At 35.5% G+C, this 24368-nt stretch overlaps 1 protein-coding gene across 2 annotated transcripts; it reads right to left on the bottom strand.

Annotated features, from left to right (window-relative positions):
• Positions 1-1723: 1723 nt before the first annotated feature.
• LOC121319869 (neuroepithelial cell-transforming gene 1 protein-like) lies at positions 1724-24368 on the bottom strand. Of its 2 annotated transcripts, XM_041257778.1 has the most exons (12): positions 24183-24368; positions 17824-17890; positions 14149-14208; positions 6194-6301; positions 5832-5999; positions 5114-5176; positions 4795-4891; positions 4455-4531; positions 4047-4304; positions 3734-3904; positions 3041-3227; positions 1724-2616 (listed from the first exon to the last, which is right to left on the bottom strand). In XM_041257778.1, exons 1-12 carry the CDS (start codon positions 24317-24319, stop codon positions 2204-2206), a joined length of 1806 nt encoding a protein of 601 aa, XP_041113712.1. In that variant the 5' UTR covers positions 24320-24368; the 3' UTR covers positions 1724-2203. The 2 variants fall into 2 exon arrangements, with proteins under 2 accessions (XP_041113712.1, XP_041113710.1); XM_041257776.1 differs by lacking the exons at positions 14149-14208; positions 17824-17890; positions 24183-24368 and adding an exon at positions 10055-10293.

Here is a 24368-nt window from a genome sequence, read left to right on the forward strand (position 1 = left end):
TCTGACTTTATGTGAACGAAAAGACACAAAAGCTCCCGTTTTCTCATTGGAAATAGTGATATTTCAAAATATCACTGTCCTGGTCACAAAAGCAAAGTTTGTGGGGAATAATAGCCATTTTCTATACTTTTGAGGCATAAGCAATTAGAAAACAACACTTACTACCCAGGAACAAAAATTGTGTTACATAGTGTTATAAATGCCTGACTGAATTGCATGCTACCCTGACAGTTAAGTTAAATTATGAGTCATGACACTAGCTCTCTTTCTGGGCTTCCCGCAATGCAAAGAGGCAGCATTAGTACAAACTAATCTACAGTTAAAATTACTGATAAATGTGTTGCATGAGCGTGAGTAACACTAATGAACATCACCTCCAGCTTTTACAATTTCTTTGGGTAGCAGAAAAATTGCAATCATTCCCAGTCTGTAGCAGCATAACTCCTGCTCTGTTTAATGAATTCAACAACCTCATACAGAGTTTCTAAATTCCTAGCAGGATAAAGACCTTCATCATACAATGGAAATTCCTTTTTGCAACAAAACTCTCTTGTAACAGCTGTTCTATTTATATGATGCCCTATGCACAAGTATGGTTCACATGTGACAATGTGCGTTTACATTGGTTGCCCTAAGATGTTTTGAAATTTTCAGTAACCATCACAAACTGAACTATGAAAACATCTGCTAGACTTGAAAGAGGATAGACATTCCTTATATTCTTGTAAATAGAAGAGGATATATTCTAAATATGGGCAATAAAGCAGCCCTCCAAACATAAGACAAGAACAATGCAATGCTGTAGGTACACACTTCTAGCTTCTGAAATCTAAGTTGGTGTTATCTGTTTACTTTTAATTCCACAATAAGATCCACAATTCTTGTAAACCTTATATTATCTGTATGGGCAGATAATGTTACTTGTGATGTGATGCATGTAAAATAAATGTACATTTGTATACATATCAAAAAAATAATTATATTATTTATTAATGGATACTGTTTTAATTTATGACATTAAAACTTTCTTTAGCCAGAACATTTTCATAAACATTACACAAAGTAGCACGCAGTACTAAATGTTTCCTTACATAGAATTTTATTGTACTTCATAATTTGATATTGTACACCACATAGAGAACTGCCCCTTCATAAATATTCATATATTTACAGTCCAAATTACAACATACCACATCTTTCTGCAAAACTCTTCTTCCCCAACATACCCTTTTTCATCCTTTGTTTCAAATGACTTCTTCACTCTATACCAAAATGAAATCCCTCATATAAGTAAAGCACATTTTAAAAAGCACAATGCTTGTATTCTTTATCAATTTGCACAGAAGCTTTACCTTAGTTCATTTTGTCATTACAATTCATTTTCAATGTACACTTTTTCTCCCCCTTCAGTTTTTTCTTCCTCACTAACCTTCTGTAACATACCGGTTTACCCCTTTATTTCAAACATTTAAATGGCAGTTCTCTCTCAGTAGTTCCATACAAAAAGCATTTTACATGCCTGCAGTAACCACAAAAAAATCCTCATTCAAGCTGCCACATTGGATGGTTTGCTCTGTTTTATAGTTGTTAGCTCAAACCCACTGTGGCTCAGTTTATAATTCAGTAAAACATTTAAAAAAAAAAAAAAAAAACATTAAAAAGGACAAGCGTTCTATTAAAAAAAAAAAAAAAAATCTGCTGATTGTTTAAGAACAAAACAAACAAAACAAATAACAGAACATTCTACATTTAATTTAATGAAAAAAAAAACCCTACCATAGTAAATTCATGGCTTGGCAGGATAGAATCCATACAATAAGGAATGTACAAATACATTTGAAAGAGTGTGTTCCAGTACATACTATTGAACCTGGGGTCTGTACTTAAAATCGTGTCCACTTATTTACATTTCACAAACAATTTACAACGTGAATGAATCAAATTCCATTGTTTAACTGCTAAAATTCTAATAGAGTTCTACCACAAAAGCCAGTCTAACCCCTAAACACTTACAACACCATAGCGATTCACCAAACCTAAAACAGACCCTAAAGTTTTTCAATACAGATGCCTGCTTTGAAGTAGCTGCCATTAAAAAGATATATACAAAGAAACACATAACAATTAGAAGAATATTACACTGCTCTATTACTTAGAAAACAAGTTTTATAAATAGTCTTTCAAGCCCAGCAATGGCTTTTATTTACACAAACGTTTCTTTTCTTTTCCCTATTGACCGGGACTTTTCTTTTTTTGTTTTCTGTATAGATGTTTTTTTGCGAACTGAAGTTTGTACATTTTCAACTTCCTCTGTGGTGTTCTCAACATTACCAGTCTGGGAAGTGTTTTCATCTGCCTCCATATGGACAATGCCAGAAAGGGTAGATGACCGTCGCTTCACTGTGATGTTCCTTGCCTTAGGTGAACAGCATTCTGGTTCCTCATTAAGCTGTGGGAGCTCCCTTTCTCTTGTTGGGGACTGGGCTGGTTGGTGTGCTGCTATAGCAGTACGGATACAGTTGAGCCACTGTTGCTTATGGAAGATATCGCTGCCTTGCAAAGTATGGGACTGACCCTGAGTTGTGTCTTGGAATCGCACCCTGAAAATATGTTTAGCTAAAAAATAATAATAATAAAAAAAATATATTAGTACTGTTGATTGTCACTATCTTCTGACAAATTAAATTTTATACACAATTACATATTCCAATTACTTTATCATGCAAGAAAAACTCTTTCAACATTATCATGCAAGAAAAACTCTTTCAACATAGTAAGAACTGTGTGAAGCCCCAGGGCTAAGCGAACATTTTATTAGGGTAATTTAGAAAAAAATCAGTAAGAGGCCAATAAATGGTACGTTTTTTTTTTTTTTTTTTAACTGGCTGACTACACATGTTCCTTCAATATCTGGACACCTGGTCTGTTGAAATGTGGCTTCATCAAGATACCATTTACTTATTGTATTTTATGCTCCATCAGCCTTCAAGGCACTATTGCTGGTTACTCTGTCAATTTGTAGCGGACACCAATATCTTACCTTTGTCGGAGTTGCTAAAAGCTCCTCTGAAGGAACCTCCCATTTTGACATCTCCATCCTGCAGGTCTTCAAGAACCAGATCCTGCACTGGAATGGGCTGACGGTACACTTGATAACACTGTTGCTCATTGCGGGTAACCGGTCGAGTGAAAATCAAGATGTCTTGGAACAAGAATACATAAAGTTTCTAGGCAAAGAAGAGAAAAAAAAAATCAGATTTGAAGCATAAAACAAAACAACTAAAAGACTCATACATTACAAAGATATTTGGAAATCAGTATTAGCATGGATATTTTAAGCAGATAAGTAGGCTTAAAAGAAATGTTAAATAAATCACAGCCTATAAACTTAATTTGTAAGCAAATCCAGCCACAATATCATTGTCTGGCATTAAAAAGGATCCCTCAATATTCTTGTATTGCACAATAATTATACATTACACAATCATATGTTCTTTATAGCAAGAAACCTCACGGGTACGCTTTAAAACAAGCATGACGCAACTACTGAATGTTTTTAGGATTTGTAAATTAAGCAACCCACAATTGTATTGCTTAACTATTTAATTTGATTACAGTGTTGATCCTATAAAGTCAAAGCCTTTATTCTCACTTTAGAAAACAGAACTTTTTCCCCCATTTCTAAAAAATACCAGTCAGTTACAGTATTCAAAGTAAAAATGCAATATCTTACTGTTCCACTTTTGTTCCGTAATTCTCCATGGCATAGCAATGCCTTGCTTGTCTCAATACGCGGGTCCTTCTGCCGGTCATCAAGATACTCCAGTTTGTCAATAAAATACTGGCAGTCAGATTCACCTTTCTTAAGATCGATGCCAGAAAGGACTTCATGGATTATAGAAATCTTTAAAAAAAAAGACAAACATATTGTTATAAAACACGTTGCATACCAAGCAGAATTAAGGTTTGGTTAAATAATATCAATGTCTCATTGGCATATGAATTTACAAACTTCTAATTTATTAACAAGTGTTAAAGTGACATACCGCTCCTTCCAGGCTCTGCACGTCTGGGTGATCATTGGGAGTGTGTTTTAAAATCTCTTTCAGCAACAGGGGATATTTAACCAGTCTGCTTCGTGGAATGTCAAGGAAGCTCCAGAGGTCCAGCTTGCGGCTGAATGGAGACTCCAGGCAGCGCTGGAGAAAGTCCTGTACTCTGCGGTCCTGCTTTTTCTGATCCAGGAGTGTCTTTGCTGCCAGCTGCTTACTGCAGTACTCCTTATAAGCATTGAGGCCTGGCAACTAAAGATAAAAGAAAAAAAAGGAATACCATTATTATTTAGAGAACATATGCTTTGTGTTATTTGACATAAACACCCCCCCCCCCCCCCCATCCCCCCCCCCCCCCCCCCCCCCCCCCCCAAAAAAAAACGTAGAACCGTGGATACGCACCCAGTTTACAAATACATGACCGATTTGCCCCACAGTTCCGTCTGGCCCTGTTGCCTTTGTAAGTTGTGCCAATAGATCTGGAAGAGATAAAACAGCCTTATTAAGAACAAAAAAAAGAACAAATCTTTTACTTTAACTCTATGGGCACCAAGTACTTTCCAAAAAGACCCTGGTATAACCCTAGAATAACTATAGTTTCAGTGTTATGAGATTAACATTGGTAAAGTATAGTACTGTAAATTGCTGCTTTCTTGTTTTTTGTTTTCTTTAGATATTTTAATGAAATACGACTACTAATAATAATAATTAATAATAATAGCAATATTTCCGAACGTTTTACCTTCATGCAGAGGGATATATGAATCCAGATCCCCAAATATATGAGTTAGTTCTTCCTCAGACATAATAGACAGCTTCAGCATGGGATCATGGTAAGCCTAAATAAATAAATAAATAAATAAAAGGCCAACATAAATAATTAAAATAAATGTGTTACACACCTTATTTATTTAAATAGAGACCTGATGAATCATCTTTTTTTGAAAAAGCACAGTCATTCTTTTAATAGCTACAATCTCGTTTATAAAAATGCTGCCAAGATCACATGTTCTTGTATACATTTTATGACAAATTATTATAAAAACCACAAAATAACTGACCTTCCGGGCTAACTTGAGGTCTTCGATTAAATCTTTTTCCCCTCGAGACAGTTCAAAAATAGCCTGAGGGGGGAAAAAAAAGGGCAAATTGAAATCCAGTACATGTCAAAATGTAACATAAAACAGAATTAAATGTCTTTTTTGTTCTCACTATAAATAACAATAACAATATTTTAAACTATTAATATTCAATAATGTGTTCCTTGTTTCCTTGACTTGAATATACCTTTGTAACCAATTACCTTCAAGATCTGAAAATGTACACACCAGTTTCATAGGGTTAGTCTGCTGAAGTTGAACTTTCCATTTCAACTTGTACTTTGAATGTGACTGTTGCACATACTTTTCAAATGGCCTTACTATTTGACAGTTTTGACAGTGCGTGCGATGTCTTGGAAGAAATAATCACAGTCTGGCATAAGAAAACCAATGGTAACAGTACACAAAGAGCTGAGTTTTTACAATGTTAGAATGGCTCGACCAAATTAAATATTAGCAGACTGACTCAAAGAACACTATGTAGGCACAACCTTTACACTGACACTGCTAAATAAAACAAACACTACGAAGAGTGAAACTAGGAGCTGAATTCCATGTACAGCATGCAGTTATTAAACAATCAATTATTAGAAATGTACCAGTAATGGATGCCCAACAACCAACTGCAAGTAACCAAAACACAGGGTTCATATTCATTCAAGGACTTGTATTGGCATACCTCCTGCCTCTTTATTTCTTTAGCTGAAAAGTTTCCTTTCATGGAAACATCCAGAGTCTCAGACCAAAGTGTGCTGTTACGCCTCTTTGGTGGGGTTGGGGCTGCAACTTTGCTGCACGATTTCTGGGAACCACTTGGTGACTTGCTTTCCCCTCGAAACGAGATGGACTGTTAAAGGAAAAAAAACAACAAGCCAATTAGTTACTTTAACTGCAGACTAAAATCACATGTTTTGATTACATATCTAAAGCCTTTTCTTTATAGATAATTTCAACTGCCACCACACCTTTAGTTAATTTTGAAAGCATTTCACTTATGATTAATGTATACTATTCTTAAATGATGGCAAATATTATTTTTACCTGGATTGTTTGCCCAAAACGCCTGACAGCGCCATTTCTTGCAGGCGAGATTAGGTTAGCCAGTGATGTTACCTTTCCAAGAGGTCGAACCCGTTTGTTACTTGGCTCCTGCAAAAGACAAAGACTGAATATTAGCTGCTATAATTAATACAGATTATTAATTTGTCACATTTTACAGAACATATCAGGCCAAGTCTAATATTAAAAAAATAAGAACCAAAACATGTTTTGAATAGAGGGTTCCCACTTGACCCTATAAGGAATGTTTCAGAATGGGACTGGTGGACAAGCCCAGTGTCATACCCTCTTGTGTGGAATTTCCCGATTACAATAATGCCCCTCTTGAACTGGTCAGGAAATTGCCCATATCCAACAGCTGTTCTTTAACATGACATGGTTCTTATCTGTTACAATGAACTACTCTCATTTCTAGAAGGTTATAAAGGTCTGGAGCACTTCTGGTATGCATCTCAGCTGTTACGGAAGGGAGTATTGCACTTAACAAATGGTCAGTAACTACACTGTGTTGAACACTGTATCTCAAGTAATGACAGGTTTTTTGGTTTAGATTTGTATTTTACATTTTCCTTGAAAGATAAACATATATCAGGTACAGCAGACCAAGAGCACACAATGGCAATAAGTTTATGTGTGCGTGTACATATACATATTATATATAATACTACTACTTCTCAGTTTGTGGTAGTTACCAGAACTTGTACTTAGATATTTCAAATGCTATTTGATCTCTTTACAGCAGGAATTGATTTGATTTCTTCAAATGGACAACCTGCATTTTAATTGCATACATTTTCTAGTTCTATTAAAAAAGGCCACAACAAAATTAATCAAAGTGATTGGTTATTTTAAGGGTAGGCTATTTACTGGAAAAAAAAGGGGGTGGTACCATACTTAACGTTAAATGAAAATAACTTTCACACCTTTGACTCGTCATCAGGGTTCCTTTCAAGTGCTTTAAACTCGATAAGCAATTTGTACCATCCACTTACTCAAAACCCTGCGGCACAAAACGGCTTTGAGACCTCAAATTGTTCCTGTTTGAACAGGTAGGCTTGCGTGAGACAGTCAGAACACCTGAACTTTGAAACCAGCTGCTAAAAACAACTGGCACAGCCAATATACTGTGCTTCAACAGGTCAAGACATGGATTTAATAAGACAATAGTGAAGTGTTCACTAGTTGATGATCAATGCTCTTTTAAAAACACACACGTTCATAACTAACTAGCAAATAAATCTCCATTGAATCCATGTGCAGCCAATTATTTTAACTATTAGAGTATGTGTGTGTGTGTGCGCGTGTGTGTGTGTGTTACAGCAGTACAATCTATCTTATCTTAAATCTATAGAGTACTGTATTAACTAGAGAAAAACTAAAAAGATGGTCCCTTATTTTAAAATGATCTCTACTAACCACAAGGACCGGTTTTAAAATCTTTATGACATGTACAAAAGACAAATGTTGGCAGCTTTATGGTACATCTAAGAATACAGGTATATCCACTAATATTTGACAATGATATTTGTGTGGTATACTATTGATGCAGGGCACACACTGCAGAAATTGTAGACAGACACCACAAAGGACATTCAAGTCAAACAAACACAACCTGCATTTGACAAAAGCCAGATTAAATCTAAAGCCATTCAGCCTCTGTGCTTGTAAAAGCATGCCATATAACCATAAGACTTTACTTGCCACGAATTTGCAACTCCTGTTGGAAGTACTGTATTTGGCAAAAGAATAGAACTGTTGCTGTACAAATGTTGCATAATTCAGACTCATTTACTAGCAGTATAACATATAATGTCCCAATGGAACTCTGGGGTACAATAAGCAACAATGTTCTCCACATGTCTGACTGCTGGATTCAGATTTCCATTAAGTCATATGTAAGCATTACATAAGTACATTGGTGTTTTTCAGGGAATTTAAACAAAAAAGTGTATCCTTAAATGTTTTCTTTGCTTTTCTTTTATTTGTTGCATTGCAATCTTTGTATGTATGGGACTGGGTAACAACACTTTCGAAACAGATATATTCTATACCAGGTTAGTTCACGAAAAATTGTTACAGTATTCAGCTTCACAGATAGATGGTGATTGTGTAATTTGATATTTACAAACTGTATGCAATGTATATTTCCATGATGTTCTTTATGTAAAAACCTCTAAAGCTGTAAAAACACCATGTGAAAAAAGTATTTCAAAAAAGGAAACATTAAAGTGCTCATCAGTAAAGTTTGGAGGCAACCCAAAGAAAATCATGGAAATATCTTACACCTTAAAATATGCATCCTGAATTGGAAAAACCCTGAAAAAACAATCCACTCCCTACTTAACTCTCTCAAACAGAAGAAAAAAAAAGTACTCTATTTTTAGGTATTGATTAGATAGCATCCATGGGCTGTTCTCTTCTCAGGATAAATGATTTTACCCAGACCACCCAGATCAGATAACTGACTGACAGTTTTGATTTTGCTGCAGTATATGGCTAGTCTGGGTTTCCACTCCACAGACCACATTTTCCCCCTTTCCAGCTGGTGTGCCTCATAAACCAGCTCATATTTCCCTTGATGTGTATTAATTCAGGAGCCAGCCCTCCCAAACCAAAAATTCCAGCAGAATCATAAACTCTAGTATAAAAAAATGAATGCAAGTGGCAAAACACAAACACACACAATTATTATTCTTTTCTTCAAATTATTTGTTCAATAGTGTATCACTGGACTTCTCACTAACCTTAAAAGTTTTTTGTTTGAAAAAAACTCAATTTTTTTTTTTAAAAGGACTGTTTAACCTAAGAGAATATTTAATAAAAGTAATTCCAAATATTTGTATATTCCCACCATTTAATGCATCTGTGCTTAGTGTGTGTGTGTGTGTGTGTGTGTATGTGTGTATATATATATATATATATATATATATATATATATATATATATATATATATATATATATATATATATATGAGCTAGCGCTATTCTATTTTTCTAGTTTACTAAACTGCAGTGGGTAAAGGAGACCGCTGGAGCCGGACCAATTTACTTTTGCCACTGATTAAGTTTTAATGCACCAGAGAGTCAGATTGAATGTTTTTACATTTAAATAAATGGCACTGGGTTGGTTTCTGTTAAACAATAAAACCGAGGACTTAGTGGCACAAAACTAGCATGTTTTTTTTATTTTTGATATAAAGGTTCGCAAGAAGAACAATTACTCATGCAAAGGTACAGGAATAAACATATTAAATTACAAGTAAGTTATGAGTTTATCACTTACTGAAATCCACTGCCACTGACTGTAACTTGCATGCCAACACAATGAAACACATTAGTTCCCTTCTTGGCAATAAACATAAAGGAAGGAAATCCAAATGAAAGCTAAATCAACCAAGAACAGATCTGCGCGGGTCAACGGGAATGCTGACTGGCTGCAGCTTTAAAAGTACCACCCTTCTGGTAATAAAGACAGACTTCAAAAGATATTCAAAATCAACAAAAAAGGTCAAAAAGATTCCCACTGTCTTACAAAATACCCAACCTTGGTATCAAAATGACCACAACATTGTAGATAAACACTACAGAAACAATCTGATCAGCAGCTATGGAGATACACAGTAAAGCCCCCAGTACTTGTCTGAAAACCCGAGACAGCAGTCATGATTACGAAAATGTTACCGATAAGAAAGTTAGAAAAACCATGTAGCTGATATGACATCACAACCTATACAAATAGAACTGAAAGGGCTATTTTTTAGGAACTTTTATAAAAACAATATAAAATGTTTGATTTAAAAACTAAAACAGTGGTCTAAAAACAAAACAAAAAAACCCTCTTACCTCTGATTCTTTATTCGACTGGTTTTGAAAGTCTATGACTTGAAGACTCCTTTTAATAGGCAAAAGGCTTCCGATTTCATCGTAAGCCACCATCCTTTGTAAAATCCTTTAAATCGTCTTCTACACGTAACTCCACATGAAATTCCCTACTATGAAATAACTACCTCCCTCCTCCTTCTTCAAAATACTTGAAGACTCCCAACCTCTGTCTTTGCGAGTCAACTGCTGTGTGGCAGGCTAGAGCAAAGTACACCGAACTTTAGTAAATGTGGGAGGGCTTAACCGTGCATCTGTCCTCCAACTACTGACAGCTGCTGCTAGAGGGGGTGGAGACATTCCCAAATACACCGATAAAATAGGACTTGAGGATACACAAGACACAGAGCAGCAGAATGATATTCATTTACAGTACTTTCAAATTGTTTCAGAAGGGGCACTTACCAAAAGGTTTAAAAAATAAAAATAAAAAATTAAATAGAATTCAAACTATATACAAGAATAGACGGTTCACTTGTTCTGAGTTCAACTCAGTACTGCTGCATATGTGGTGTTATTTCTTACGATCTTCTGCACACTCCACGTTTCAAACTTCACTAGATAAAAGTAACTTCAAGGATGTTTATGATTAAGATGCTTTTTACAGTTCTAACAGTGAAAGTGCAAGTCCTGGATTTCAAATTTAGCCGTAGAAAAATGCTTTTAAACTTCAGGTATTAGAATCCTAATTGTTCTACATTATTCAATTCATGACCTTGAAATGTTTAAGACACTTAGGATATCAGTCCATAAGAAAACATGCAGTTCACTGACTATCTGCCATATTACATGTTTTTAAACTAGAGGGAGCACTGATAACCCATTGCATATGTAGGATATTTAATACTACAATGATCTCATAGGCAAAATAACTAGACAAAATAAAAATATACTATGAATTAATAGGAGAGGCGCTTTCTTTTTTGTAGTAGAACACATAACTATTGTCAATTCTGGCAACACTACCCAACTTTCTTACAGGTTTGTTCTTACATTAAATAAAAACGAAAAACAAATATATACCGGTAACTAGCAATCAGTAATACAACAAAAAGTTTCAGTTGACAGGCACTATATTATACTTTTTACAAGAGGAATGCTGACTCTAGCTCATAAGAAAGCCATAGTATAAGGACATAACGCTGGCTATACCAAAAAAATATTTAGGCTATTTTAGATTACAGATCAAATTGTGTGTACAATTATTCCAAGCAGAACACTTTACATTTGTTTCTATTTCAGGTCATTTTTTATTATATCCACATTTGTATTTCATTATTTTTACATTTCTAAAAGTTCCCTGTATTGTAGAACGAGTAGGGTACACTACATGAGTTCCCAGGGATTCTGTTATTGGAGATATATTGTAAGGAGTGGGTTGCACATAGCAAAAGCAGACAGAGATCCGAGCATGGACTTGCCTAAGGAGGACTAATTTGACATCACTGGTTGTCTGGGATGTTGGGATTATCTTACTCACCTGTAAGTAAGGATTCATGTTTTAAGCAACAAAAGTCCTGCAGCATAATAAGCAAGTCTGGTCTCATGCAAAACCTCTACTGTCTGGGTATGTGGGAGTGAAGTGTGCTAGTGTAATCTATGGCTGAACCAAGAAGTGGTAAGCACTCAACTTAAGCCTGGTGGAATGATAATCGGAAACATGTCACATCACACGTTCAAAGAATACCTGAAGACAGGAATATGCATCCCCAGCAGAAGGACAATAAAATAAAGCCCTACATGTCGTAGCTAGGACTACCACATTATAATGGCTTTAATATGGAGGCCCAATGTTGTTTTTTGCTTTAAAAAATAACTTTGAGGCATTCAATATTCATAACAAACCATTTCTAGTTTTTCTGTGTGACAGAAGATTTTCAATCAAGCAAAAGTCAAGAGCCAGCAAGAACACTGACCTTTCTCTGAATAAACACTAGTGTACTTTAAATAAATACTGCAAGACCAATACTTAAATATCTGAAATAATTGTATTTAGACTTGAAAGAACCATTGTGTAAAGTTGAACTCAGTAAAAGAAAGGTACCTGTACAAATTTAAATGGATCTTATTTTTTAATTTTTTTTATAATCATCAGCAGTCCCTGACAATTCACCCTTGGAATGAGCGCACAGAGAAATGTGAAAAGAAATCTAATATAGCTTACAAACACAGCACAGTGATTACAAAAGACCAGTGACCTGCCTCTAATTTTTTTTTTTTTAACAAATGTTTTTTTCAACAGAATTTGTACTCAGAAAAAGGGCTTAGTCTTCAAGTCTGCACACTGAAAAGATTGTTATAATGGGCTTATACTCCTAAAACAAATCTAGTAAGCTTTTTCTGAATTTTAATACTAGTGTCGGTTATAAAAAAAAGTTGAATTTTTAAAAGGGGCACTAGGCCTATATAGAAGTTTTAAAATAATAATAATAAAAAAAAAAAACTGCTGGGCCACAATCCAACAAGAAATTCCCCAATTTGCACACTGTTGGGATCAACAGTGAGCTGGAATAAAGAACTCCTCTTCATCCGAGTCAATAGCTGATTTCAACACAACAGGTCTAAGAAAGACAACTCACAACTGCAGATTGATATAACAGTCTAGGGAAGATAACTTCACCCAAGGGACTGGTAAAGTGTGCTCTGGTAGAATATTGTTACAACCCTTTGAGTAGGACATCACAAAATTTATAAAGCAAGATATTCTAGGGTTAGTGGAGAGCTATGTTCTGCCTTTAATGAATATGCTTTATTTGTTTTCCATACAGGGCCTCAGCTCAAAATCCTGTCATAAGGTGTCATCCTGGTAAACATATTTTGAATTACAAAATACTGTAGTACTGTAAACCAGTATATAATAATAATGGTGAGTGATGGTTACAAAGCTCCTATTATGCAAGATCAAATGTACACTAATGTATGAGTCCAATTGTTCTTCCTACCATCTACCTACATGACTGCACCCACAGCCATTCCTGACAAGGTTGACATACACTGTCTTAAGAAAAGCCTTGCTGGTTGCTACCAAACACTGAAGGTAGAGCAGTAAACACTCCTCCAATTAGGCAAACAAACTATGAATCAGGTAATGCCTTGAAATACTTGACAGCCAATCCCACGCAGAAATGGAAGAACAAAGGACTTTTTACTTTTAATAATACTATACTATGTAAATATATAGATAAACCAGCATTTATAGTCATTTTCAGGTAGAACGGGATAATAGGTGAATGCTACCAGGTGCAATTTATTGAATGTTTGTATGTTGATGGATTTAAAAAAATATTGCTTTGCTTGCATCTTTAGCATGCCAATTGAAAATCTCATTAAATTTTAACCTGATGAATTTAAGGCAAATATGTTAATATGTATATATTCTGCACTGCAATTGTGGTGTTTTCCTAATTATAAACAATGGGCTCTGTTCACAAACATTTTGAAGTGCTGTTTTTTGAAGGGTGCTTTTAAACTTAGAATAAACTAATAAACCCTATCTGAAACTTGATGCTCTATCATTAGTCAAAATGGGCTTAAAGAACATTCCTTAACAAAACTTTAAAGTTTTGTGAATGGGCCCAAGTTTTTCATCTCACATTCTTGAAAAAACAGTACACCCATTAGCAATAGGGTTACAATGTATTTTTATTTTTTTCACAATTGTTAAAATGTTTTGCCATGGAAAATTTGAGCTATATCCTGAGGCTGCTCAGCGTCGTTCTTTAATCTTGAGGTTTCATTAGACTGTGACAATGCCGGAGTGTCTGGAGTATCTGGGAAGATCGTTAGCGAGATCTTGATTAACTGGTTTGGCAGATTGAAACTGATGAGACAAGATTAGGGAGTATCACTGCCACCTGTGCCAAAACCAACTGTAGTGGTCCAATATCTCAGAAAGGTTTGTTCATTAATATCTTCAATTACTTTTGTTTTTATATTAAGTTCCAGGAGTTCAGTGGACTAGGACTTAATCATGTTGTGTACCCACTTAAGAACAAAGTTTTTAAAAAAAAGGCTTAAGCATTGATGTCATAATTGTGAAAGAAAGGTCTTATTTTTACCTTAAAATCAAAACTGCTCAGACTAACAGCATCATCATCTTTCTCTCTTCGTTTTCTTTTCTGGAAAGGAAAAAAATAATGTAACATTAAACAGATACTGTAGTTATTCAACATGAAAAATAAGTTAGAGTTTTAGTAATTTATTTTTTCAATAAATAGGTATTAGCAAAACATCTGGTTATTAACTAGGCTGATAAATAACAGATCTAATGATCAAGTGAATCAAAATCACCTTTTATTCAGGAGTTAAAAAGGAGTGATGTTACATTTAAAACAAGCAAGGACAATTTTTTGACATCTCAGTGGTTTTATCTGCATCCTCTAAATCAGGGGTGGGAAACCCTGGTCCTGGAGGGTAGGTGTCCCCCCCTGGCTTTTGGTCCAAATGTGCCCTAAACTATTTAATTGGACCAATTCTTGTTCTAAGTAATTTAGGGCATCGTTGAAACAAAAACCAGGAAGGACACCGGCCGTCCAGGACCAGGGTTCCCCACCCCTGATCTAAATCAACATAATTTTGTAAACACAAGTGATTCACATGGTAATTTTTTGTGAAAAAATAAAAATCGAAGAGATTAGTAAAAAGATTAGAAAAACCACAGGAAGGAACCACATTACCTCAAGAGTGAAGTAATGGAGTATGGACCAAACCAGAAAACACTCTCTATTATAGTCCCCAAAATATAGGAAACCCTACTTTAAATCAAATTAAATTTCTATATTACTCTACTGGTAATCACCAGCAAGTGGATCTAGATGGGGAAGAATGTAAAGGCTGGCAAGAGCAAGATGCTGGTTTGAGAGATTAATGATGCCACCCTTAATAAAGCACTGCTTTGCTGTCAGGATTATGTAGTTGGGTAGGTAGGAAGGACATTTTAAATATCTTACTGAACAAAAGTACAAGTTAAACAAGATTGAAAATTACATTTTCTGTTCAAGTTAGTTTGCACATTGAAAACTGTACCGGGAGCACTTTGACTGTAATACAAATATGGGATTGAAATAACTCTCTAGGGTAAAACATATAGGCTATTGGCCAGACAAGGTTTCAAGAGGTTCAAGAAACACTGATATCACCAGACTCGAGACTGTTTTTGAATTATTTGTTAAGTATGAACCAAGTGGCCTTTTTTTAAAAAAAATTGTCTTCATATTCAACTACAGTTGTACAAGAAAAGAGATGTGTTTACTGGTAACTATTGTTTACATTGCTTTATTTTGTTTAGCCTACCTTATCATAATCCATGTATTGTTTAGATCTCAGCAGGGTATAAATCAATTTAAGATTATGGTGCCCTTTGATAAATTAGTCTACAAAAATTAAAGATTAGTTAAGATTAAAAGTCCTTAGCAAAACACTGATTACCAGTTTAAAAACAGCCAACTGTGTTTAAATTGTTTTTATTATTCGTTTAATGAAAAGGGGAAGGCAATGATGTCCATTACCTGTTTTGTATTTGATTAACTGCTGTTTGAAATAACATCTGAATGAGCATTAAGTAGACACATTTAAAGTCCTTCAGTATACACAATTATTATCAGCCTAACTTACATTAAACTTGCACTGCTCCAAACAATTACATGTGATTCAGTGATGTCGACATTTTGCTTCTGTACACAGCATTTATCAACACATTAATTTATATTTTACAAAATCGATACCAGGCCCCTATTAGTGTCACACAATGTTGACTTTCAGTGGGTAGACAATTGGGACCCCTTTCCCTGCACAGACCATAGGATATTTGCATATTACCCCATTAACACCTCACCCGATACCTGTTTTTGCATTACTTACTCTAGAGCTATTATTTCACTACAAAAGACTGAGATTTTTAATGCCTTCTGAATACCCATCTCTGAATATAACTTAATTGTTTGGAGCAGTGTTTCACCAAGAGAAATCAGAAGAAAACAATATAATGGACACAAAATAATATTTGCATCTACTATTAGCAAACGTACAAGCTCCTTAATCATTTACCAAAAGCAAAAATACTGGAACAGATTAAATAAAAGCTTTTGGTTCTGTACAAAGCTGGCACAGCTCAAAATACTAGACATGACCCATGAGGTTTTTAATAGTTTTGCACATGACCATTTTTTTTCTTCTAGTACAAACTTGCATGGTATATTTTACGTGTAATTTTTTAGCCACAAAGTTCCAGAAGAATTTTGATTTTTAAATAAATGTTTAGTGCTTGTTAGTAGCTGATTTTAACCAAATCTGACATTTTTAATATAGACCCAGCTGAAGTTAGGCACTTATTCGATATTCGGGTGTGACTGAAAAGACTGAAAAAGTTAGATGTATTCATTATTTAGTGTTTATTGTTTAACTGATTATTTGCGATAAGAGCACTTTCTGAAGCAACAAGCACATGATGTAACAAATCACTACTGCCACATTAAAATACACACTCTACACAAAATATTGATACCAAATTTATTGCCCTTGCCCAGGAAGAGGCCCCCAAAATCACAGGCAATTTTAAACAATATTTTTGGGAGTCTGTCAACTTAGAAAGGGCGAGCACAATACACTGAGAAAGGAAAATGTACAGAAAACAACTATAAAAACAGTAGCATACTAGTGGGGCTTTGTGAATGCAGCAGCTAACTACATCGACAGTAGTAACTTCCTGGACTATAATATTATTAGGCTGCAAAAAAGATACTGAATTTTTCATATGGAAAATATGGAAAGCTATACAGTAGAACGCCAGAGTTACAAACACCTTAGGAATTGAGGTTGTTCGTAACTGAAAACTGAATTTTCAATGGTTTTATTAAATATGCACACCTGCTATCTACAATATCGAATAATACAGCACAGGATACAACGACAGAGCACAGTGATACAATACTCACAATACTCTAAATTGTTTAAAAACAGTACTGTAAATGAAAAAAAGTCCGAATTGAAATTGTAACTGTAGCAAAAATACAGATTTAAATGTCCATGAAAACCTGGGTTAACATAGTGGGCATTTTAACAAAATTAATTCATGCAGCTTGAGTCCGTTGGCTTGGAAAAAAAAAAAAAAAAAAAAAACTAAAATGTCCCCAGTAAAGCTGCCTGTACTTCCTTTTAAATCTGCCTCACCTTTCAGGAGACATTTGTTGGTTCAGTAATTTTGCCTTTTCTCGTTTGTCTAAGAAAGGAATATCATTATTTTATGAAAAAATGCTTTTTTATGCATGTTGCTTCAGAATGTGCTCTTATCCCAAACAATCATTTAAACAACAAACACTAAATAATGAATACATCTAACTGCATGTTTCAGTCACACCCGAATATTGAATAAGTGTCTAACTTCAGCTGGCTTAAATATAGGCCATCTTTAATTCAGTCAGAATTCCTAAAATGTCATTTAATTTTATTGCGCCAGCTTTCTGTTAAATACAACATTTTTAACTTACTCGTCTTTCGTCTTTAAAATATTTATTCAAGTAAAAGTTTTCCAAAGCCTTATAAAATATCAACACCCAAACCCTATATTTGTTTTAAACATTTCATGATGCTTGCCAAGTGACAGAACTAGGAATAGGTAATCACACCGCATATATATGCGAGTATATATATATATATATATATATATATATAGACACACACACACACACACACACACACACACACACACACACAGATTATATTAGTTCTTTACTCACCAAAGTGAAATCCCAGTTCGGCCCTGGAGTTAGGAAGGTGAAAGAGCTTCCTCGTCGCAGTGGAGGCCTGAAATTGAGAGCGCTGCGTAAGCACTAAAACTATGTGTATCATTTCTAATACGCATGCATAACCGGTGCCAGGCCTCTGTTAGTGTCCATGGCAATCACACGCCATATGGAAATTGTGAGAATCCTTTTTTTTTATTTTAGTATCATCTGAAAACAAGTTTGACCACCAATATAAACTTTGGTAATCTTTAATTATAATAGTTTTAAAAACAAGACAATATATTATACTGCATTACATGTACAGTGCCTATAGAAAGTCTACACCCCCTTGAACTTTTTTTCACATTTTGTTGTGTCAGTGCCTCAGAGTTTTATGCATTTAATGAGGATTATTTTCCATTTATCTAAACACCATACTCCACACTGTTAAGGGGAAAAAAGTTTTTATTGAGAAAAAAATTATATATTAAAAGTCTCCACCCCCCTGAGTTAATACTTGGTGGAAGCACCTTTGGCAGCAATTACAGTCTGTTGGAATGGGTCTCTACCAACTTTGCACACAGCTCTGTTAAGTTCCTTGGGGAGCACTGATGGACAGCAATCTTCAAGTCATTCCATAAATTTTAGATTGGATTTAAGTCGGGGCTCTGACTGGGCCACTCAGGGACATTTACTATATTATACCTTAGTACTCCAGTGTAGCTTTGGCTGTGTGCTTTGGGTTGTTGTCATGCTGAAAGGTGCACGTCCGTCCCAGTTTCAGCTTTCTTGCAGAGGGCAGCAGGTTTTCCTCAAGGACTTCTCTGTACTTTGCTCCATTCATTTTCCCTTCTATCCTGACAAGTGCACCAGTCCCTGCTGATGAGAAACATCCCCATAACATGATGCTGCCACCACCATGCTTCACAGTAGAGATGGTGTTCTTTGGGTGATGCGCTGTGTTGGGTTTGCGCCAAGCATAACACTTTTTGCCACATGGCTACAAAATCACCTGAGTGTTTTTTGCATACTTCAAATTGGATTTAAGGTGGGCTTTCTTGAGTAATGGTTTCCTTCTTGCCACCCTACCATACAGTCCAGATCTGTGGAGTGCTTAGGATATTGTTGTCACATGTACACTTTGATCAGTCTTGGCCATAGAAGCCTGTAGCACTTGTGAAGTTGCCATTGGCCTCTTGGTAGCCTCTCTGATCAGTCTCCTTCTTGTTCTGTCATCCAGTTTGGAGGGACAGCCTGATCTAGGCAGGGTCTTGGTGGTGCCAAACAGCTTCCACTTCTTAATAATCACCTTGACCATGCTCCAAGGGATATTCAAGGCCTTTGATATTTTTTATACCCATCTCCTGATCTGTGCCTTTCAACAACTTTGTCCCGGAATTCTTTTGAAAGCGCCATGGTGTTCATGGTTGAGTCTTTGCTTTGAAATGCACTACCCAGCAGAGGGAACCTACAGGAACTGTTGAATTTATCCTGAAATCATGTGAATCACTACAATTTAACATAGGTGGAGACCACTTAACTTGGTGTGTGATTTTGAAGGTGATTGATTATACCTGAGCTAATTTAGGATTGCTATTACAAGGGGGGTGGACACATCCAAAAAAGCTATTTCAGCTTTCATTTTTAATTAATTTTCTACAAATTTCTAGAACATTTTATTTCACTTGGAAGTTGTGGGGTAGGATGTGTAGATAAATGAAAAAAAAAAAAAAAAAAAAAAAAAAAAAAAACTATTTTAACTCATTTTAATTCCAGGCTATAATGCAACAAAAGGTGAAAATTTTGAAAGGGGGTGTAGACTTTCTATAGGCACTGTATGTGATGAGGACAATACTGGGTCAAAATTGTAGTAAGATCATGTCTTAATCTGTTTACATTTTACTGTCTACATAGCTCTAGTATTAATAAAATAGCTACATTTTTTTTAATTAGTTCACAACATACCAAAGGCTGAGCATTGAAAAATGTGGTGTTTTTGGTGGCTTAATATCCTAATGACCAAGTATCAATACTGAGCCTTCTCTAATTCTAAAATTAAATGGACCAAGGGTGGTCTTCTCTCTATCTATAGATATATGACAATCCTACATAAGGTCAGATTGACAGGTGCCATAACAAGAAGAGGTTGTTACTGAGTAAGAGTGGGTTATATAAAGGATTTACAATAACTGTTCTGACACATTCAGAGTAGAGAGAAACACCAAACTGTTAATAGATTGCCTCACTTCATACTTTGTAAATATCTGAATAAAATGCAAGATCGCAATTTTATGGTATTAAAAAAAAACATCAACACATGATTTTCAAGCTAACTTTACAAAGATTGTGCAGCCAAAGGTACAATAGGATAATTATACAGGTGTGGTTTAAAAGCAAACACAGTATCACATTGCATGTCTGAATATACTGCAGTAAAGACAAAATATGTTGTTATACATGAACAAAGTCTACCAGCATTTTCTTAGTCCAGTCAGTTACAGTATTTTGTCCAGAAATGCTGGGCCTGTTCCTCAAAGTACCATTTTAAGCCCTACGGTATTCAAATAGAGTCAGCTACAGTCTACAGTACCTGTAGGCATCATCTGATACAAAAATAAAACAATAACCCTTCACAGCCTCTATGAAAAGGAGAATGCACGAGAATTGTTGCCAGCTCACAATCTGTGGTGCATAAAGACTACTTTCCACTTGAAAGTCCCACCCCTAATGACATTTTATTTTCGTACAGGAATACATTATATAAACTGTGACTGAGATGGATGAACTAGCAATACTGAGTAAACAAAGGTAAGATAAGGCAATGTAATGTAGTTCCTGCAGACAAGATGGACATTACCCTGCCTTTTAGTAAACTTTACCACTCTGTTAATTGTTCACAAGATAGGCCTAACCGATGTGGTACAGATCACATACATCATGTGCTTTTATAGTAGTAACCGAACGTCACACGAGGTAAATACTATATCAGATCTTGTTCAGTTCCTCAATACGATTGGGCCATTTTCTTTGTCACCTTCTTACATTAGAATGCACTGTAATTATTTATGAATTTGGAAAACTTTAGTAAAAAAAAAAAAAAAAAAAAAAATGAACATATGACAGGAACATTCTATAAATATTCGGTGTATTATAAAGTTTGGGCTTTTAGAAGTACAGAATACTGGCAGATTAAATGGAAAAATCTTAAGCGGGACAAATCATGTTGAGCTGGATTTAACTGGTTTTAGGGTGGCATCAGCCAACATAAACTTTCTCAGGACCATGTTTAATGAAATGTCCTGACATTTCTTGTGGTTTGTTATTGATGTTATTTTTAAAGACTTTCCATTTGCCAAAATTAGAAAGTAAATCAGTATATCAATGTAATGGATTGCTTAACTGTGTTTATTATCTTCTTGTGCTTATTATTAGCTGTGTGCTTTAACTTGTATGCTTGATTTACCATAAAACAAACTAGCACAGTTTTAAAGGTATAAATCATTAAAAAAAATATATCTAACAGGATACATCCATGTGCAGATGATATTAGTGCTGCAACAACAATTTGAATAAATACATAAAAGTGAATCTTGCATTAGTAATCAATTCACTTTAATGTTTATTTATCATGGATTAACCACACCTTAAAAAGCACCATTAGCCTAAAGTGTATTGTGCTCCATTTTGGTATCATAAAAGCATTACTTTTTTATTAACTGGAATAGTAAAGCAGATTCAAAATACCCATAAGTATGCACTATCTAAATAGGTATCCTTAATGTTTAAACTTACCACTGAGAGGTATGCTGTTAAGAATCATAATAATCATACAGATCAGTGTTCTTCATTGCAAGGCCCACTGCCCCCGACAATACACAAATGTGAAAAGGGCGGTGTGGCGGCCCTCACACTGATGTCTTATCGGCAAAATGGGCCCCCCTCTGAAAATTAGTGAAGAATACTGATATAGATTACAGTAAGACTGATAATACAACCCCAAGTAGGTCATGCAAGTATAGTTGCCCAGGCTTCTGACGAATTTGGATTTATTTTATGTCTTCTTTACTACTTTTGGCCCATTCCTTTACAATTTCAGACATGTAGCCTATTCAACATGTTTGCAAGACATGGACAAAAATCCCACCTGGTTAAAAAATGCAGGGTTGTAACACCTCTTATCTAAGATTGTACAAAGTAAACTAATAAAAATGACTCTGCTGCCACCTAGTGGTTAATTAAACAAAGAAAGCGTTTTGTAATGCAGTCCTGAGAAACACTTCCCAAGCTTAGTATGTCCACTGTGGATTTATACACAGACAGTGTTTAGTGGATGCAAGACTAGTATATTCCACCAATGAGGCAATGCCATGAATCTGTAGAGTACTCATTCATTGAGAAATCAAAACATGCAGAATATAGAACCATCTCGATTAAGACAAAATGTATTGTCTTGCACATGTCTTATTTTGTTCTTGGGGTTTTTTTTTGTTGTTTTATTTTTTGGCTTTATTGGAACAGTGTTTGAGAAGTTACGGTGTGTCAGTTGTAGGTTTTGTCAGGATCAATTTGACTTGTGCTGGAGACCGGATCATGCAAGAGCTTTTATCACTGATCCCTATTATTATTATTATTATTATTATTATTATTATTATTATTATTATTTTCTCAAGTACTTTTCAAGTTTTAATTCAGTTAAAAACGTGTTATTCAATCACTATGTCAGGTAATGGAGTCATTCAAATTAGTAGTCGTGCCAGACACAACCAGACAATGTCTTATAAACAAAAAATAGAACATCTGTTTGACAATTTTGTTCATGCCTGCCAGCTGCTGACCACTGGAACGTGTGTAACGAGTATTTCAGTTTCACTAAGCAAGTTACAGTAACAGGGATACCGTTAGTGTTTCAGCATGTGCATGACAATATTATTTTATTTGTTAAAAAGCAGGAGTAGGCTAACCTTTTTCAGATCATGCTGGTAGAGCAACAATAATCAAACAATATACAGGATTCGAATTATGCAGGGTATTTAGTTTGACAAAAACTGAATGCTATTTAATAGAAGCATAGTGTAGGCCACAGGGTGAATAAATGGTTGTTAATAGTGATGGGAAAAGGAAAGACTTGTGAACACTGAGCCCTCTGAACCATTGGTTTGCCAAAAGGTTAACTGATCCAAATCACATGCAGCGTTTCATGTTCTTTAGTGCCATCTAATGGTAAATCTACCCAATGTCTTTAAAGTCAAGGAATTACTATGTAATGAAACAAACAATGACATTTCAGACAGCTACACTATTAGTTTTCAGAGAAGGCATTAACCATTCACAAGTTTTTCAGTACATGCAAACACCTGTGTATGTGGACTGCATTCATTCAGCCAGAAGGTACTGGTGATCCTTACTAACTGGTTAGCATACAGATATTTCGTTCAGACAAGGGTGCCTACACAGCAGTAGCTTGAACCAAGCAGTGTGCAAGGGATCCCAATTTGGGGCCGGAAACCAGAAGATCGTTTCAGGGGAGCAGCAGCCCACTCTTCCTACCGCCTGACAAGCCAATGTTATCCAAGCCGGAGGATCACGTAATAACTTTTACACGAACTCTACTGTTCTTTTATTTATTTTGCAACACTTTTGAAGTCAGCTCTATCATGCGTGTATACACTGCCTTACTCGCTTACACCAAAACAACACAACGGGACGATTATTATTTTTTACATTTCTATAGATTTATTTAGAAGTCATAACACCTAATGTGATGGGGGTCCACAAGCCAAGAACGTTTCGGGACCCCTCCAGTCAAGATGGAAAAGGAAGAAACCCAAAGATGTTCTACTGCAAAGCAGGGGGGTGAGTTACTGACTTTTGTGGTCAGTAAATCTTACATACTAATCAACGCAATGCACAGTGGACACTGTATATTGAATTAACTACTTACCCCAAGAGTCTGCTTAATTTGAACAATATTTTTGTTTGGAGGGGAAAGGCAGGCTGGCACATATTATGCATGTCCCACAGTGGAAAACACTCTGTTGCTTTCACTGCCTGCTATGCCCCAAACTTGGCACACCTTGGCCTAAATGTACCAACCAACAGATTTAATTCGTATTATGTACCATAGATTCAGCCATATTTAAAACGGTACAGGTAACCTGTTTGATTGAATGCAGAGGTTACATAAAAATATAAAACTACCAGTATGACATAATAAATAGGGCTCTAACCGAACACATCTGTGTGTGTGTGTCTTGAGCATGTTGTTTAAGAAAAAACGCACAAGTGGAGGAAAACGTTCTGAGTTTTCCTGCATGTCAGAAGCCATTTACTACGAGGCTTTGCTTGTAAGCTAGTAATCATTGCTTACTCACCGCTTTGAGTTGCAGCTTTCTGGGGTGGTTGCTTCAGAGTTGATGGAGGAATTTCTTCTCTTGGATCCAGCTTTCCGCTTCAGACTCTCATTCTCTGACTCTTTAATTTGAATCTGGGTATCTGCCGTGTCCTCCATTTACAGAAATACACAGCGGGATCGATTTGACACCGAAACTATTTAAAAA

This window comes from Polyodon spathula, chromosome 8, assembly GCF_017654505.1.
Source record: "Polyodon spathula isolate WHYD16114869_AA chromosome 8, ASM1765450v1, whole genome shotgun sequence".
Taxonomy (NCBI): Eukaryota; Metazoa; Chordata; class Actinopteri; order Acipenseriformes; family Polyodontidae; genus Polyodon; species Polyodon spathula.

Excerpts from the sequence above, each read along its gene's own strand:
- LOC121319869 (XM_041257778.1), bottom strand. The coding sequence starts at position 24,319 with ATGGAGGACACGGCAGATACCCAGATTCAAATTAAAGAGTCAGAGAAT. Across the intron at positions 4,892-5,113 it reads ACCTCAAGTTAGCCCGGAAG|GCTTACCATGATCCCATGCT; the intron begins GTCAGTTATTTT and ends TTATTTATTTAG. Across the intron at positions 4,532-4,794 it reads ATATATCCCTCTGCATGAAG|ATCTATTGGCACAACTTACA; the intron begins GTAAAACGTTCG and ends TATCTCTTCCAG.